Source organism: Mixophyes fleayi, chromosome 1 (genome assembly GCF_038048845.1).
Source record: "Mixophyes fleayi isolate aMixFle1 chromosome 1, aMixFle1.hap1, whole genome shotgun sequence".
Lineage (NCBI taxonomy): Eukaryota > Metazoa > Chordata > Amphibia > Anura > Limnodynastidae > Mixophyes > Mixophyes fleayi.
Genome location: NC_134402.1, coordinates 111,476,785 through 111,492,895, shown reverse-complemented (window position 1 = coordinate 111,492,895; position 16,111 = coordinate 111,476,785). Strand labels below are relative to the sequence as shown.

Here is a 16,111-nt window from a genome sequence, read left to right as displayed (position 1 = left end):
TTTTGGTATCGCCTGCCTAGTGAAGTGGAATCTCGAGGGGATTTGGTACCGGGGACACAATACCTCCATCAACCCTCTAAATCCCACTCCACTGATGGCGGACACCGGGCGCACGTCTAACACCAACATTGCAGTTACAGCCGCAGTTATACGCTTTGCAATAGGGTGACTACTATCGTATTTGGTGGTCATGGCAAACGACTGTTGGACGGTCAATTGTTTGGTGAAAGACTTAGCGGTCTTACGACTTCCCCTCTGGGAAGATGACCGACTAACAGCAGCAACAGCAGCAGTGGCAGTAGTAGGCGTACCGCTGCAGGATTCCTCGGATGAATCCCGTATTGAGGAGGACTCAGTCTGGCTGGTGACTTGGGCTGCAGGACTGAATCTGATGGAGATTGTGGAGGAAGTTGACGAGGAGGGTGTTGCTGGTGTGTATCCAACTGGACCACGGGATTTAGGTGTCCCTGTACCGATGAGGGTCCTAGCCCCAGTTCCTGAACTAACCACTGAACTATGAAGGTTATTCAGGTGACGTATAAGGGAGGATGTTCCTAGGTGGGCAAGATCCTTACCCCTGCTTATTTGAGCTTTACATAAGCTACATATTGCCATACATTGGTTGTCTGGATTTGGATAAAAATAACTCCAGACCGAAGAGGTGCATTTTTTGGTCTTCTGACCAGGCATGACGATGGGCTTTTTCATCCCATGGACATCAGCTGTTTCCCCCCCTGGTGCCTCATTTACAATAACCACATCACCATCCTCATCATCAAGTTCCTCCACAGCGCCAGCTACATCATCAATAGCCTCCTCCCGAGCCACCTCTTCCCGTACAGTGATGGGAAGGTCAGGCTTGACAACCACCAACACGCTTGGACTCGCCTTGGGGATTTGTGATAATTTCTCTTTAGAAGGCAGAGTTGTTTGCTGTTTTGTTGCTGACAGCATAACTCTCTTCAATTTTTTGTAGGGGGGGGGAGGAGGAGGAGGGCTAAGATCCGTGGGTGAAGCTGAACCACTAGTCATGAACACGGGCCAGGGCCTAAGCCGTTCCTTGCCACTCCGTGTCGTAAATGGCATATTGGCAACTTTACGTTTCTCCTCAGATGATTTTAAGTTTCTCTTTTTGCTACTTTTTCTTAACTTGGGCTTTTTGGATTTTACATGCCCGGTACTACGAGATTGGGCATCGGGCTTGGAAGACGACGTTGATGGCATTTCATCGTCTATGTCATGACTAGTGGCAGCAGCTTCAGCATTAGGAGGAAGTGGGTCTTGATCTTTCCCTACTTTATCCTCCAAATTTTTGGTCTCCATTATATGTAGCACAAGATACTGCAGAATGTGTGAACTTGGTAATATTGCAGTACCAATGGACTTATAATGCTGGATTGGTTTTGCAAATTTGGTTATAATTATTATATATTTTTTTTTTTTTTTTAATTTTTTATTTTTTTTACTTTTTTTTTATTTTTTACAAACTTGGGAATAATGGGGAAATAACTATGCCCTTAGAAGCACAGAGCACAGGACACAGCACCACTGGACTGAACAGGACACGGCACAGGACCCAGCAGCACTACGGAACTCAGCAGGACAGAGCACAGGACACAGCACCACTGGACTGATACTGCAGAATGTGTAAACTTTGTAATATTGCAGTACCACTGGACTTTTACTGCTGAATGTGTGAACTTGGTAATATTGCAGTACCAATGGACTTATAATGCTGGATTGGTTTTGCAAATTTGGTTATAATTATTATATATTTTTTTTTTTTTTTTAATTTTTTATTTTTTTTTACTTTTTTTTTATTTTTTACAAACTTGGGAATAATGGGGAAATAACTATGCCCTTAGAAGCACAGAGCACAGGACACAGCACCACTGGACTGAACAGGACACGGCACAGGACCCAGCAGCACTACGGAACTCAGCAGGACAGAGCACAGGACACAGCACCACTGGACTGATACTGCAGAATGTGTAAACTTTGTAATATTGCAGTACCACTGGACTTTTACTGCTGAATGTGTGAACTTGGTAATATTGCAGTACCAATGGGCTTATACTGCAGGATTGGTTGTGAAAATTTTGTGGTAATTAAAAAATATTAAAGTAGTTTTTGGTATTTTATAAAAAAAACTTTTTTTTATTTTTTTAAACACAGGGGAATATTGGGGAAATAACTATGCCCTTAGAAGCACAGAGCACAGGACACAGCACCACTGGACTGAACAGGACACAGCACAGGACCCAGCAGCACCACTGACCTCAGAAGGACAGAGCACAGAGCACAGCACACAGCACCACTGGACTGATACTGCAGAACACAGCACAGCACAGCACAGCACTAAACAGCACAGCACTAAACAGCACAGAACTAAACAGCACAGAACTAAACAGCACAGAGGACCACCTAACACACCCTCCCTCTACCCTGATCAATGCCCGAGTGAAGATGGCGGCGACTAGCGGGGAATTTATAGGATCCGAGTATCGCGAGATCCGACAACGGGATTATGAGTCAGAGCCTCAGTTTCACTTTTGAATTTGGCGCCAATACCCGGATCTGTCTCGGATCCGACTCGGATCCGCAACGTTCGGGTGGGCTCGGATTTCAGAAATCCGAGCGCGCTCATCCCTAGTTTAATACAGTTTCAGAATGTGCATTAAAAAAAAAAGCTTACAATGCCTAATGTGTATGGATTTATGGGTCAAATCTTGAATAGCTCCCAGGAAGTTAGTAGAGATTTTTAATGGCTACAATCCCCCTAGAAATCATCACCCCTGTCTATATGCCCACAAAGAGTCAAGAAGTAAATTACATAATAGCAGAATAGAAAAAGTTTTTATTGAAGTAAAGTAGGCCAAATAACCTCAAGATAAAACATTGCAATCATGTCTCATACCTTTTCTCAATCATGAGATAATGATCATATTACATAATATGCTTAAAAAACAATGAGAAAATCAAGGGGAAGACCTGTAACTTTCTTTTTGTCATGGTTTAACAAAACATTTAGCATAGTCCAATATGTTAATTTCTCCATATGGATACATTATAGACTTAATATGGCTGCAGAGAGACCGGCATTGATGAATAAAATAATAGGCAAGTAGATGGGAACTGCTAATTGTATATGACTCATGGTCTCACTATACGCGTAAGTCATTATTGTGCATTCCTTAACAAGAAATCAAGTGGCCCAGATGTAACAGCCACAGATGCTAGACATGGTTACCATTTATAAATAAATTTGATAAAGCTATAATAAAACAAAGCTCTTATCTTTCTGTCATAAAAATAACACTATACCGAAAAGCCACTCTAGTCTTTATCTGTGTCCCTACATCAGATCTACATCAGATCTATTCCCATCAATTTGCTCTTTCTGGAGACTGGAGTAATTGAAAATAACCATTCTAGTTTAAAAAGGGGCAAAATACTGTTCTGGTACAGACAGGTATATTGTATGAGAAACTTAAGAGCAATAACGGACATGTTCTGATTCATTAGAAATCACATAATTTTGCTCTTTTTTTGATCCTACATTATTATTATTAACCTCAATACCCCTAATTTCAAGTCATTTGCAGTCAATTTTTACTACCTCACAGGTCACATTATTATTTTCATACACTTTAGGACAAATACTGCAGCGACCTGGCTGGATGCTAAGCGACAGAGCAATGACAAACACACGGCAGTTCCTACCACATCTAGGAAACATTGGCACACAGTAGTGGCAGAAAAGAAAAGTCAGAGGAAAAGCCTGCAAGGCATAGTATTTGTATTTCAGCAATGACAATTAGCAATGGAGCTCTCATTTCTATATAAAACAGTAGAATTGGACGGCAGAGTTACATCAACCCTGTAAGCACTATTATTTGTATTTTTCTGAAGTGAGATTTAACACTGGAGCTATGGAGCTCTCCTGAAGATCACTAATTACTTTCTTTAACACTGCTACCACCTCCTCTTTCAATTCTATCTATTTGCCTGCCCATCTGCTCTACACTCTATGCTACCCCTTCTGTGTCCCTCTCTCAAATGGCGCTAGATCACCATGGAGGGCGGTATTTATAGATTCCAAAACTCGCGAGATCCGACGTCGTTACAATCACGTTTTGCCTCGTTTTCGATTCCGAAAAAGCGGGAAAGTACTGAGCCGACTCGGCTCCGTACTCGGATCCTCTAAGTTCGGGTGTGTTCGGTTTCCGAGGAACCGAGCCTGAGCATCTCTAAATACAACAGGTTCAAATAAAGTGAAAAAAAAAAAAAAGTCCCACAATTAAATAGGACATCGATTGTGGAATTACAGGATACCAGCTTAGCCCAAATACTTGATATATTTTACTTGTGTATTTGTGTTCCCCAATAACAGAGTCGGAGCATATCTATTTCACCTCCACTGACTTGTCTGCTTTCTTCTCTATCAGCAGATCTAGGCCAGGTCATAAATGACATACGAGAAACTGCAGTCTGTAAGCAGAGACATCTTATTTAGGTTTCCTTTTATCAAGGCTATGTATATTGCCTGTAACACAACCGATTCCATGTAATATATATTACTTATTTAAACTGCTGCATACTAGTGACATTAGAATACTAATAATGTAAATTGTACCTCCTGTCTATTTATGCTGTCCTGTGCTCCTCTGCACTTACTACACTACCATTTCTTTCCCTCTTCCATCAACCTCTTTTTTCGCTCATGCCATCTTCATTCGCCCTTTATTTTTCCTTCCTCCTGTAATCCCTTGCTAACCATATAGGGAGGTAGGAAGTATGGCTTGTTAATACACTCGTGCTTATGTTGTCATTTAAGAAAAATATGACTATAGCTTGATGTAGTACTTAAAGAAGAAAAGGAAATGTGAAAATACAATATTTTAACGAACCATATGAATCCAAGCCTGGGAAAAAAGTAAACAGGTGTAGATGAGATACACTTACCCTTCTAGCTGTAAAGCATCCTGAAAATCAAAGAGTATGTAATCCCCAGCAACAGGAGAGAACGACCAGAAACACTCTTGACCCAGGTAGGCCTTATCCAGGCTGTACTGTTGATACACCTTGAGACTGGTGCTCAGTTTTGCAGCAGGATTATTATGCGGTTTGTATAACACTTTCTTGTCAAAGTCTTTATCCTGAGGGACAACAGAAATATCAAATAACTGCAGGCCTAACCCATAACACATATGTATTTTTTAAATAATCTATGTAACAGAGCAGTGGCACTTGTAATGTACGTACTAATCTGTCCAATACTTCCCATGAACTTGTGCTGAGCAGTCAAGCAAGGTTTGTACCACGATCAATGCTCAAGCAGCCAAGGCTTCATCATCATCATTTATTTATATAGCGCCACTAATTCCGCAGCGATGTACAGAGAACTCACTCACACCAGCCCCTGCCTCATTGGGGCTTACAGTGTAAATTCCCTAATACACACACACACACAGACAGACACACAGACTAGAGTCAATCTGTTAGCAGCCAATTAACCTACCAGTATGTGTTTGAAGTGTGGGAGGAAACCGGAGCACCCGGAGGAAACCCACGCAAACACGGGGAGAACATACAAACTCCACACAGATAAGGCCATGGTCGGGATTTGAACTCATGACCCCAGTGCTGTAAGGCAGAAGTGCTAACCACTTAGCCACCATGCTGCCCATAAATATTAGCGCTAACAATGCATAAAAACAGAGCTATCTTAACACATGGGCACGCTGAGCAGTTGTCTGTCGGCCCCACGAGCATAGGGGCCCTATAAGCTTGCCAATATTTCAGTATAGTTTTCTGAGATCATTATTCAGAATAAAATGTTTAGGTGGACTAACCACCTCAGTATCAGCTGTTATCTGTACATGAGCTCTTGCTGTTGGAAATACATATCTTGACCTTGATGAAAACACTATACATTGTACTGTGCAATTAGTATGTGCACGTTGTTTTTGTCAAAATATTAGAAGAACTTTATTATAGCATGGTTTTTAATGTTTATACACTGATTTTCTTTTGGAGGTACCAATAAATATAAGCCTAATTTTATCGATAGATTGTTATTCCTGTGAGTGATTGCGTAGGTAGAATGCCAGTGCACTGCTTTGCCCGGGGGCCTATAATGCTGTTAAGATGTCCCTGCATAAAAACACTACCATGTCTTCCAGTGGGCAGGGCATCCAGCATGGCCTTATTTTACAAGGGCTCCAGAGTCTGAATTGTTCATCCATAGATATCAAACCTCTAAGTGCACTGCTAGACCATGCTAAACACACCTGTGGAAACTAATTACACAGTGCACTAGTGGGTGCAGAAATGTCTTTGGTCTCTCCTTTTCTATTTGCTGGAGTTCGGGTCTTCTTATAAAAGACCTGTATAACCGTCCGCAGCTTAGCTCGGTAACGACAGGTGGCACAGTGCCAGGCTTATTAACTCCATAGCTCCCTTCTGTATGTAATTAAGCAATATTGGTGAGGCACTACAGCCGTGCAGTCTGAGGTGCCAGATGGTAACCTGTCGAACACCGAAACAGCAGTACCCTTATCCTGCCACACACTCCAACAGCTAGCACAATGAGTCACATAGGCAATGCTCAACCTGTTCAGCTTGGATTTCAAGTTATTGGCAATATGACCCTGAAAGATTCCAGCAGAGAGATTGGTTACCCGGATGCTGCAGAGCACCAGAGAGAGCAGTATGTTTGTCTCGCTGTGTAGGAGTGCGCAGCAAGACTGTCAATTAGATTTTCAGATATTTTATTTGGAAAAATAAACATCCTAGAATCAGCCTACTTAATGCAACAGCTCAATTCTAATAGGGGAATCAACTTGCCGAATGTTTCTCACAACAACCTAATCACCCTAACCTAATTATGTGCTACGTAAGGGATTGGTTGCATGGTTTGGATATGTATGGCCACAAATCATTAGAGTGTAACTTTAAGTCAGTTAGGAACTTAATTTCCTTTTTACGTTTACATGACCAGCAAGTCTCAAAGTAGACATGAGACAATTGATTCTCAACATACACAAATCAATACACATGCCTTTGCTTCACAACACAGTCTTCCAAGATGCATGGCAAACTATCCCTTCTTAGCAAGGGATAAAAAATGCACAACCTCAATTATAGTTTTATAAATAAAACAGCCAGAAACCCGTATATGTTTGCACATGCAGTGGAAAAACTCGACTTTATTAGCACTGGATACACTACATAGATGGGACAGTTAGAGCATTTCGAAGTCTGACTGGCAAAATCCTCTGAATTCGCTGTTTTACATAAAATCTCCCCATTACAAAGCCATAACTATACATTATAACTTTATGTGGGATAGAATAGACCATGGCAAAATGACATTGGGTTTGGCCCAATGGCTTCAACACTTTCCATCACTATCTGTAGAATCCCTGGTTCAGGAGTTAGCAGATTCTTGAAAACTTTTACTAGCAAGTATTTATAGAAATGTTTTCCAATATTCTCCACAAGGCATACATGTCCCCTCATAGAAGTCATCATGCTTGTCTGCCTCCTATAAAAGCCCCAAACATAATACAATGGAAGCAGATCTGTTTGACTGCCTATGGGGGTACATCAAGATCAGACATTTCTGGCTTCAGAGTGGAGAATACAGAGAGGACCAATTGCTAAATGATGTACCCTTCACACATGAATGGCCAATCCTAAGAATTCTACCACAAAGATTTACAAGGGGAGGGAAAAGAAATCAAGAGTGCTGTAATCAGAACAGCAGCCAGAAAAGCTATCCTATGGGCACAGATCCAGGCTGTAGCACCTACTAATATCTTACTTTGATCAAAGATGCACTATTCCCTACCTTCTGGATAAATTGCTTGAAAACCACACTAAATAAATTGCGTAAGAACCAAAACAATCAATTTGCTGCTTATATAAAACTGACAGGATGGACCACCTATGCCACCCTGGCTGTTGTTGCTGGGAACGGGCTGGGCTTACTTTGCCAAGGTTCCCTTTCATTATCCCAAATGCACCCTCTAACCGCAGTAGGAGGGGCTTAAAAATGCTGCCACCACTGGACTCCTTACCGGCATCCAGTACTGAGTTTCTTCTGGGTAACTGACGCTGCAAGTATATCCCATTACTGGTGAACCTGGGCTGGTACTCCTGACCTCTTCCTATGGACCAGGGTTGGTGTGGATGGATCCCCCCTGGCCTATCACACTGCCCAGAGCTGCTGGGTAGTGGGCAGAGCGGTGGTACTGGATGCTGGGTCCAAACCACAGAAACAACCGAGAACGGATTAGATTTTGGGTCTAATCTGTAGGTCACAGGGGTAGAGAAGTTTCCAAGCAGGTCTTTGAGGCAAGTGATGTTTATTTGCTCACCCTGGTTGAAGGTACCGGAGAGCAGGTCAGATGGAACAAGAAGAACAATTTTCAATACCGGACAGTGCTTTTTATATAGATTTGAACACAGCCTTACAGGATAAGCCAGCCCCCTGAGGTCTGAGCTATTTTTAGAATCAGGATGCAATTTGTTTTACCAAACATGGATTTAATGCAATGCAAAGCTAACAATATTTACACTTATCTGTGATATCCTAAAATTTGCGGTGATTTCCTGCATCTTGTTTTTAGATGCAGGAAATCTAGTAGCAATTCTTAACTAAACCTTCCTGTGCCTTAAGGTGCTGGACCCTTGCACATCAAAAGCTCTAATTAACATGAGATTAACATGGGTCCTTTCTTCAGAGAGCTGCAGAATACACATTCCCAAAGAAAGTCACAAAACCCAAAAAAGTAATTTCCCTACTCCAAGATACACAAAAGACTTTCTCAACAGAGGCTTATTGTATCAGATAAAATGCATTTCCTCTAGCAAAGCCAAACCAAACAAATTTCTTCGCTGGTCTCAGAAATAAAGACATCTCCTTTACCAACATACACACAATATCCAAAATAGGTACATTTTCAATTATATAAATAAGCGCCCTGTGCCATTTCCTTCAAATAAATTTATACCATAAGTTATTTATATGTGATCCAGTCACAATAACGCTTATGGGTTTCCTGTAACATCAAAGAACTGCACCATGGTTAGCAGTAAAGTAGTCTCACAGTTTAAATGAGCTCTAACTCTCCAATTACAAAATCCTTTATCTTTCAACCTCCAATTGCAAAATCAAGGTAGAAACAATGTGTCCAGAAAAGACATCTCAATTAGGGAATGGCAAGTCTATGTGATCGGATATCTTAGTTGTTACACTGTCTCAGCAAATGCCTAGAAAGAAATTAGGCCTCGTATGTAACTGGCGAGCATGGGGAAAATATCCATCATATATAGGATGCCCTCTAGTATTTACCTAAAGAGAGTCTTCTATATTTGTAAAATAATTTTACTTTTTGATTAATTTTAGTTCCATCAGCCTGCATTCTAAATTCTTAATTAAATTCACCTCCTACTAGAACTGAAGGAGTTCCATATAGATTTAATTTAGAACTAGTTCTTAGTATACATTCCCTTAGAATTTGGAGAATATACATTCAGCAGTAAAATAGGGTGACCATTAAATATACTCTATCTTATCTTACTAATTAAAATTGCCACTCCTAAAATCAAACAATATATCTTTAAATTCTGTAGTTATGGAAGAATTAAAATGCATCTTTAAGATAAGCAACACATCAGACTTTAGTATTTCAAAGGGCCAAAGCTTGCATGATTTTCGAATTCAGCCCTTTACCTTAGCCACAGAACATCCCAGCCAGGTAGTATCACAACAACTTTCAAACCATGTATTTCATGGTTGCAAATGGTGGCAGGGTGCAAAACGTGGATCACAGTACCTCAAAGTGGGAAATGCAGCCAAGAGACTCCAAGTATTCTCAAACACCAGAACAGAAACAGTGTCTGTTCCATATAAATCACTTTTTTTTTAACAAAATTAATATGTTACATTCCTGGAGAAATAGCGGAATGTGGATGACCTAGCTGATAGTAGTGAGACCTTGGACCAGTTAGAATCGAGGACTAGTTCATTCTGCACGCTTCAGATATAAGCAATGGCAAACTAGAAGTGAAAAAGTCTCACCTCAGATGTAAATATTTTGCTGCTTTTCCCTATTCTCTTAAACTTCCCTCATTTTTAAAGGGACTTGTTTTCTAGTCAATCTATGATGGATTGTAGCACACCAGAGTTGGTATGTTAGAATCTAAGGGCCTCCTATAGTGCTGACCTTGGAACATGTGCGCAAATGGTTAAAACAACTTGGGAATGAACGAGTAGTACGCCATGAAGTATGTCTTTGAAGTAGATTGTTTTCAGGCCTTTAATATGTAATGTTGATATCACTTTAGCTGAGAAATCCCGCTGCTTCAAGAAAGTCTCCATTCAGCAGCCAGGCTGTCAAAGTCAGAAACCTTGGGTTTGGATGAAATCTCTTCCCTTGTCTCACCAGATCTGGTCTCTCTGGTAGATACCAGTTTGTGTCTTGCCAGTTGTAGTACTTGTGGGAACCATGCTCTCCATGGCCAGCAAGGTAGGATTGTTATCACCTTAACCTTGCCTTTACCCATTTTTCTTAGTACTCGAGGGATCATTGGTACTGGGAGATATTTATACCCACAGCAGTCTGAATTACCACTTTCTTACATTCTTACAAGAAAATCTACTACTTCTGCTTAGTAGTCCGCATATCTGCAACAAAAACCTTTCCCTCTTGGTATTATTCCCTGATGTCATCAGGTCTATTTGTGGTATACTCCACCTTGCTGACATGCGGCTAAACATTTGGCCATTTAACTCCGATTGTATGATGGCTGAGGGACTCTACTGCCACAACTCTTACTATATGCAATACTGTCAAATCTTGCTGCTTTCTCTCTGCCAGTACTAGCAGGGGTCTTAGAGATTTAGGGATCAACCAACCACTGATGTGCTGCCATGGAGGAGTAAAAGGAAAGAGAAATTCCCTGTTGTTGAAGTGCCTGGCTTGTTAAATTATGCACATGTTCTGGAACAACAATGCCATCTCCATGTACTATGATTAAGAAATGCTAAGCTTTGCCCTACTGTATCGTTTGTTCAACAGCCATCCTAGATGCAACTGCACTGCTACTCTATTTAATCTGGGTGCAATGCCATCTCGTTGTACTATTAAGAAATGCAGGGTTTTGTAACGGTTAATTCCAGAAGGGGGTGATGATTATGCTGGGTGATGATTTCCACATCAAAAGTGACATTCATGTGACTAAAGTGCCTGTTTTTTATACTATGCATGTCCTGTTTAATTTATAACAAATGGACGGGTAGAAGGGACTAAGGTCAACTCCACTGCATCTGTTTATTGGGTGTAGGTACCATTTTCAACCAGCCAGCTCACTATTCCCTTTGATGAATATTGCTCATAGTCACAAAATTGATAATTGTGAGCTGATCATTATAAAATACACTGTAAATGATATAAATACTAATGTAGGAATAAAACCATTCAAAATTACATGAATTTATGAGGCTTTTTAACCATTTTTTGCCAGATTTACATTTTTCTTAGATTTACATTATTCAAGGTCAAACAAGCATACAAAACGACAGAATACAAACAAATTAAAATCTGAGAATACATTGCATGCATATCTTACAGAAATATTGTCACGAGAATGAAGCTCACTATGGGATTGTTAACCAGGTTTTAAAAGAAAAAAAAGGAAGTGAAGAAAAAAAGGATGGGGCATGAGGAGGGGAATTGGGTAGGGTTTAAACCCAGATGGGAGAGGTCAGTAAAATGATGCAATTTTGTGAGTGGAGGAGGGTAATTGGGTAATTTGAGAGTCACAGGTAAGTGAATGTTACTGTGGGTGGCCCAATGTTCCTTGGTTAGTAGGTATGTATTCCATGCAGTATGCATATGATATGTTTTTCACAACCATGGCAAAGGAGAGGAGGGGGATGGAGGGGCTGGTATTTCCAATCTGCCACCATCTGGCAGGCATCAACAGAGATTAAGTATATTTAAATTTATGTGTGATATCCCATAACAAAACACGACTATGGTTTTGAAAATAAAAGACAAAAGGTTTGCTCACTAATTTTTCTGACTATAACCAACAGGAGATACTATTCTTCGGGAGTCTATGGATAAAATTCCAATTTAAATAAAAAAAATAAAAAAAAATATGGTAATTTCCATTCATGCTAATGTAGCAAAGCAAATATACTGAAAATGAAGGGGTTTTCTGTGTCCCTTTAATTTTTCTATAACTTTTATGCATAACATATTAACATACTTATACATCGAGTATATTTCACCTTTAAATTCTGTATTTTTCCAATCAATGAGGAGTGTGTCCCAATGTGCTGAAACAGGGAGGGGCGATAACGAATGCGCAAGTTGGACTTTTGTCGGTCACAGTGTTTCTGTAAAGAGTAACAAATGTAAATCTTGTGTAGTTGGCACATTGTAGTAAACAAATTTTACTATATCATGCTTGGGAAAGTCTGGATTTACATTTTTCTGGTTAAGCACTCACTCCAATAGAAGAAATGTCAGTAGGAACAAATTATGTAAGAGAGAAAATATTGGATGTGACGCACAAAACTGAGACATTCCTTCCTAAGGGAAGGCCCTAGTGTGCCTATAAGATGAAGTTTTATGCTCAAGCTGTGACTGTATTCACAAGGCCTAGTTACTTAACATACATAAAGTGTAGGATGTTCCTGTCCTGTACACCAAATAAAAAACAGATAGGAAAAATCCAAAGTACTAATATCAGGATTTGCCTTTAAACATATAATCATAATGAAATCAAAGTCTAAGATTAGATAAATTGGGACTCAGCAAACAGGTTTTCCAAGGGCCGCAAAATGTAGGAATTTACTTTAAAAGATTATCCAAATGTTATTACTGCAAAAGTCTAAATTATTGGTTCTTGCTCTGTTGATCTAATACTAATGGAAGGGACACTAAGGAGACGATTCAGTTCTCAGCGATGAGCCACAGAACATCATCATAATGTTCGGCTGCGCTCAATTCTCGGGTACTACTGTACGCCAACATTGCAGATTGTCCTGTGCACCTTTATGGAGTGTGAAAAAATTTGCGGTGATTCATCCCTGCAGAGAATGGAATCGGCCCCTAAGTATTTTATAATATAGTGTACATTACACTAACATATCAGTGTATTGATTTGTGTAAAAGAGGACAGGGGCAATATTTCAGTTGAAAGAGAATAGCTAGGTCTACACCTGAGTATCATGCAAAAAAAAAAAAAAAATAAGCACAAAATGTTCTCAAATGGTTTAAAATATCACCTTTTCATCAGTAGCCCAAAAAAATAAAACACATCTGCCACACTGAAAATGGGAGGTAATCATTAAACAGAAGCAGGGCACTTACTGCATCTTTTTCAGGATTGCATACTTTCACCCAGAGATAATGATCAAGGAGCCAGTCTATAGGTTTATCCTTGTAGAACATCAGGAAAAATTCTGCAAGATAGGGCAGGTCTTTACACTTGAACAGCTTTCCTGAAAGAAAGGAAACAATGGAGTGTACCTTTGTGTAATAGAAAAGAATAAGGATGTAATAAAAAGCAGAAGTATATAATAAAGTGATGTGAAAAGTTGTTTAATGAATGGGCCATACAATAAATTTTAAGTGGACTAAACTCTGTTGAAAAAAAGGTTTAATTACAGAATCTACAAAAGTTTCCAGGTAAAGATGATCAAAAATTTTGAACCAGCTTGAAATTCGATCACAATTTAATCGGTTTAATGGCCACAAACATGTCTGGAGGACAGTAGTCATCAGTCCCAAATTAAAATTTGTTGATGGAAATTTGTGGCTTACGTTTGTCAATCACCATATATGTTTGAGATTTGCTGTTCATGTTAAAATGATAATTTTCATTTTTAAAACACTTTTTAAATAATATTTTTAATAAAGTGTTTTAACTTTTTTTTTTTTTAATTATTTTTTTTTAAATCGTACTTCAAAACAGTACTGGGTTCAAAGTTCATTGGTCAACAACAGTGTTCTGCTAGACAATTAAAAAACACCAAAATGTTTGCATTTCAGCTCAAAGATATGAACCTGCTAAAAATTTTTGATTTTAGCTAGATTTTTTTTTTAAAAAAAACAATTTGATCTAAAATTGGCAAAATTTCAGCAAGTCTTTGAATATCATAACCAAATTTGTAGAACAAGTTTGAGGACAGATGGCTCGTTACCCACTTTAAGCATTTCTATTTCAAGGTAAGCAGAAATACAATGACTTTGAAAGACAGCTCTACTATCAACTTTATTATACCACGACTTTCAAATAAGATCCACTCAAATGGATTGTCTTATTCAATTAAAAACTGCAGAACAATAAATAAGTTAATGATAAACTTCTGGAAGTGACAATGTTAATAGTTATGATTGTTAACACTCTTATAAGAACCAGATACCAGAGATCAAAGTCAGTGCTTTCCATTGCACAGCCAACAACCTTTGTCCCGTTAACCATCTGTTTCTTATATGTATAGGTGTGTGTTTGAATGGGTGTATAAGATAAGGTCTTTCATATATCGTTATCTTCTATCCACAATGGAACAGTGCTTCCTTTCGTCAGGAGATGAAGCTATTTCCAAGAACAGGTCTACAAACCCTTACTTTTAAACAGATGGAAAGATAGATAATTAGTAATTGATCATACACTCAGGCTTGGTGAAGCAATAATCCCTTCTGGAAAGGGAATGGTTAATTCTCAGTCTTTTTACCATCCTTACGTGACGCACATGACAAATACAATTCATTATTTCAATCACACTGGATGGAAATCTTTGGAATACCAACCTTTATATAACGCTCACAAGTTTTTGAGGGACCTTTCCCCTTTTGGGCTCAAAATCACCTTCCACCTTCTACCCTGATATTTTGTCTATAAGGATCCAAAACATGATGATTTCAACTATGCTTGTATTTTATAGTTTAGTATATTTTTATAACTCTTTAATGTTTTCAAACAGATGTATGTATAGGACCATAACAAAATAGGTAAATTGTTGTAAAATTTACACCAAACACACTGGCATGGTTCAGAAATATAAGTTCCTGCAGGTCTTATATGAAAGTACAGGCCATTTATAACCCAAATTCAAGGATTCCCCCTGCGAAGCAAGTTCCATGTTTTCCATTTCATACCTCACATATTCAAATTGACTAAACATTCTCCCTGCATCTCTTATGAAATTCACACAAGTTAATGAACTACTGAGTGGAATATTAGTAATGAGCCACTTGTCAGCTTCATAAATGTGACCAGAGTTCGATATAATGTAATGTATTGTTTTACTACATATCATAGCAACGAAAAGCTAGCCTGTATCTGGTTTCAGGGTAGGGTTAAAAAGCTTAGATGCCAATCCGAACATCTAAACCCAAAAGGCAGTCATTATGGGGCAAGATATGCTCCATGTTTATGTAGGGAGTAGGGTGAATAAAACTTGTGAATTTATCCTGGGTTTACTACCACAGCAAAACTATATTAGATGGCAGGCCAATTTGGTTGCGGGGTGGTACTCCTCATAGCTGTCTCAGGCAATTATATATGCTGTAGAAGTTGGGGTAATAGTTAGGAGTAAGTGAAGGCATAGTTTTGAAACTGAGGATATATTTTACCTAACTTACAAAATGCTTCATTAAAGAAGCCCCTTGCATTGGTAAGTCACTGGGGAGTGATAGATAAAAATATTTGACTATATGGACTCCATTCAATTAGTGGGTTAAGACGGCTTGTTCAGAGTTCGTCAAATTTTATAAACCAATATGAAGTTAGCATGGCTTTTGCGCTCAAATGGAAAGTTTTAACCGTCCAACTAAATTGCTTAAGCCTTGAAACCAATAGGAACAAAGGATTGTTTTGGAGGTTAAAAGACTAACTACAAAGGTAATCACAAATTTTAAGCGGATATTTTGAATTCCGGTAAGGTTTTCTTGATGCATTCCACAGTAATTTGTGGAGCAAAAATGAATTGAACATGAAACTTTCAAACTAAACCCAGCATGGGCATTGTAAAGCGGCGTGTCATGGCCAATTATTATTACTCTAAATTTCTATAGTGTCAAAT

At 39.1% G+C, this 16,111-nt stretch overlaps 1 protein-coding gene across 2 annotated transcripts in view; it reads right to left on the bottom strand.

Annotated features, from left to right (window-relative positions):
• The window catches only part of MGAT4D (MGAT4 family member D), a 111,433-nt gene that overhangs the window by 15,452 nt on the left and 79,870 nt on the right, over nucleotides 1-16,111 (bottom strand). For both annotated transcript variants that reach the window (XM_075199573.1, XM_075199583.1), the window contains 3 exons: nucleotides 13,395-13,525; nucleotides 12,308-12,415; nucleotides 4,966-5,159 (listed from right to left, as the gene is read on the bottom strand). In XM_075199573.1, coding sequence (XP_075055674.1) covers nucleotides 4,966-5,159; nucleotides 12,308-12,415; nucleotides 13,395-13,525 — 433 coding nt within the window. The remainder of the gene's footprint in view (nucleotides 1-4,965; nucleotides 5,160-12,307; nucleotides 12,416-13,394; nucleotides 13,526-16,111) is intronic.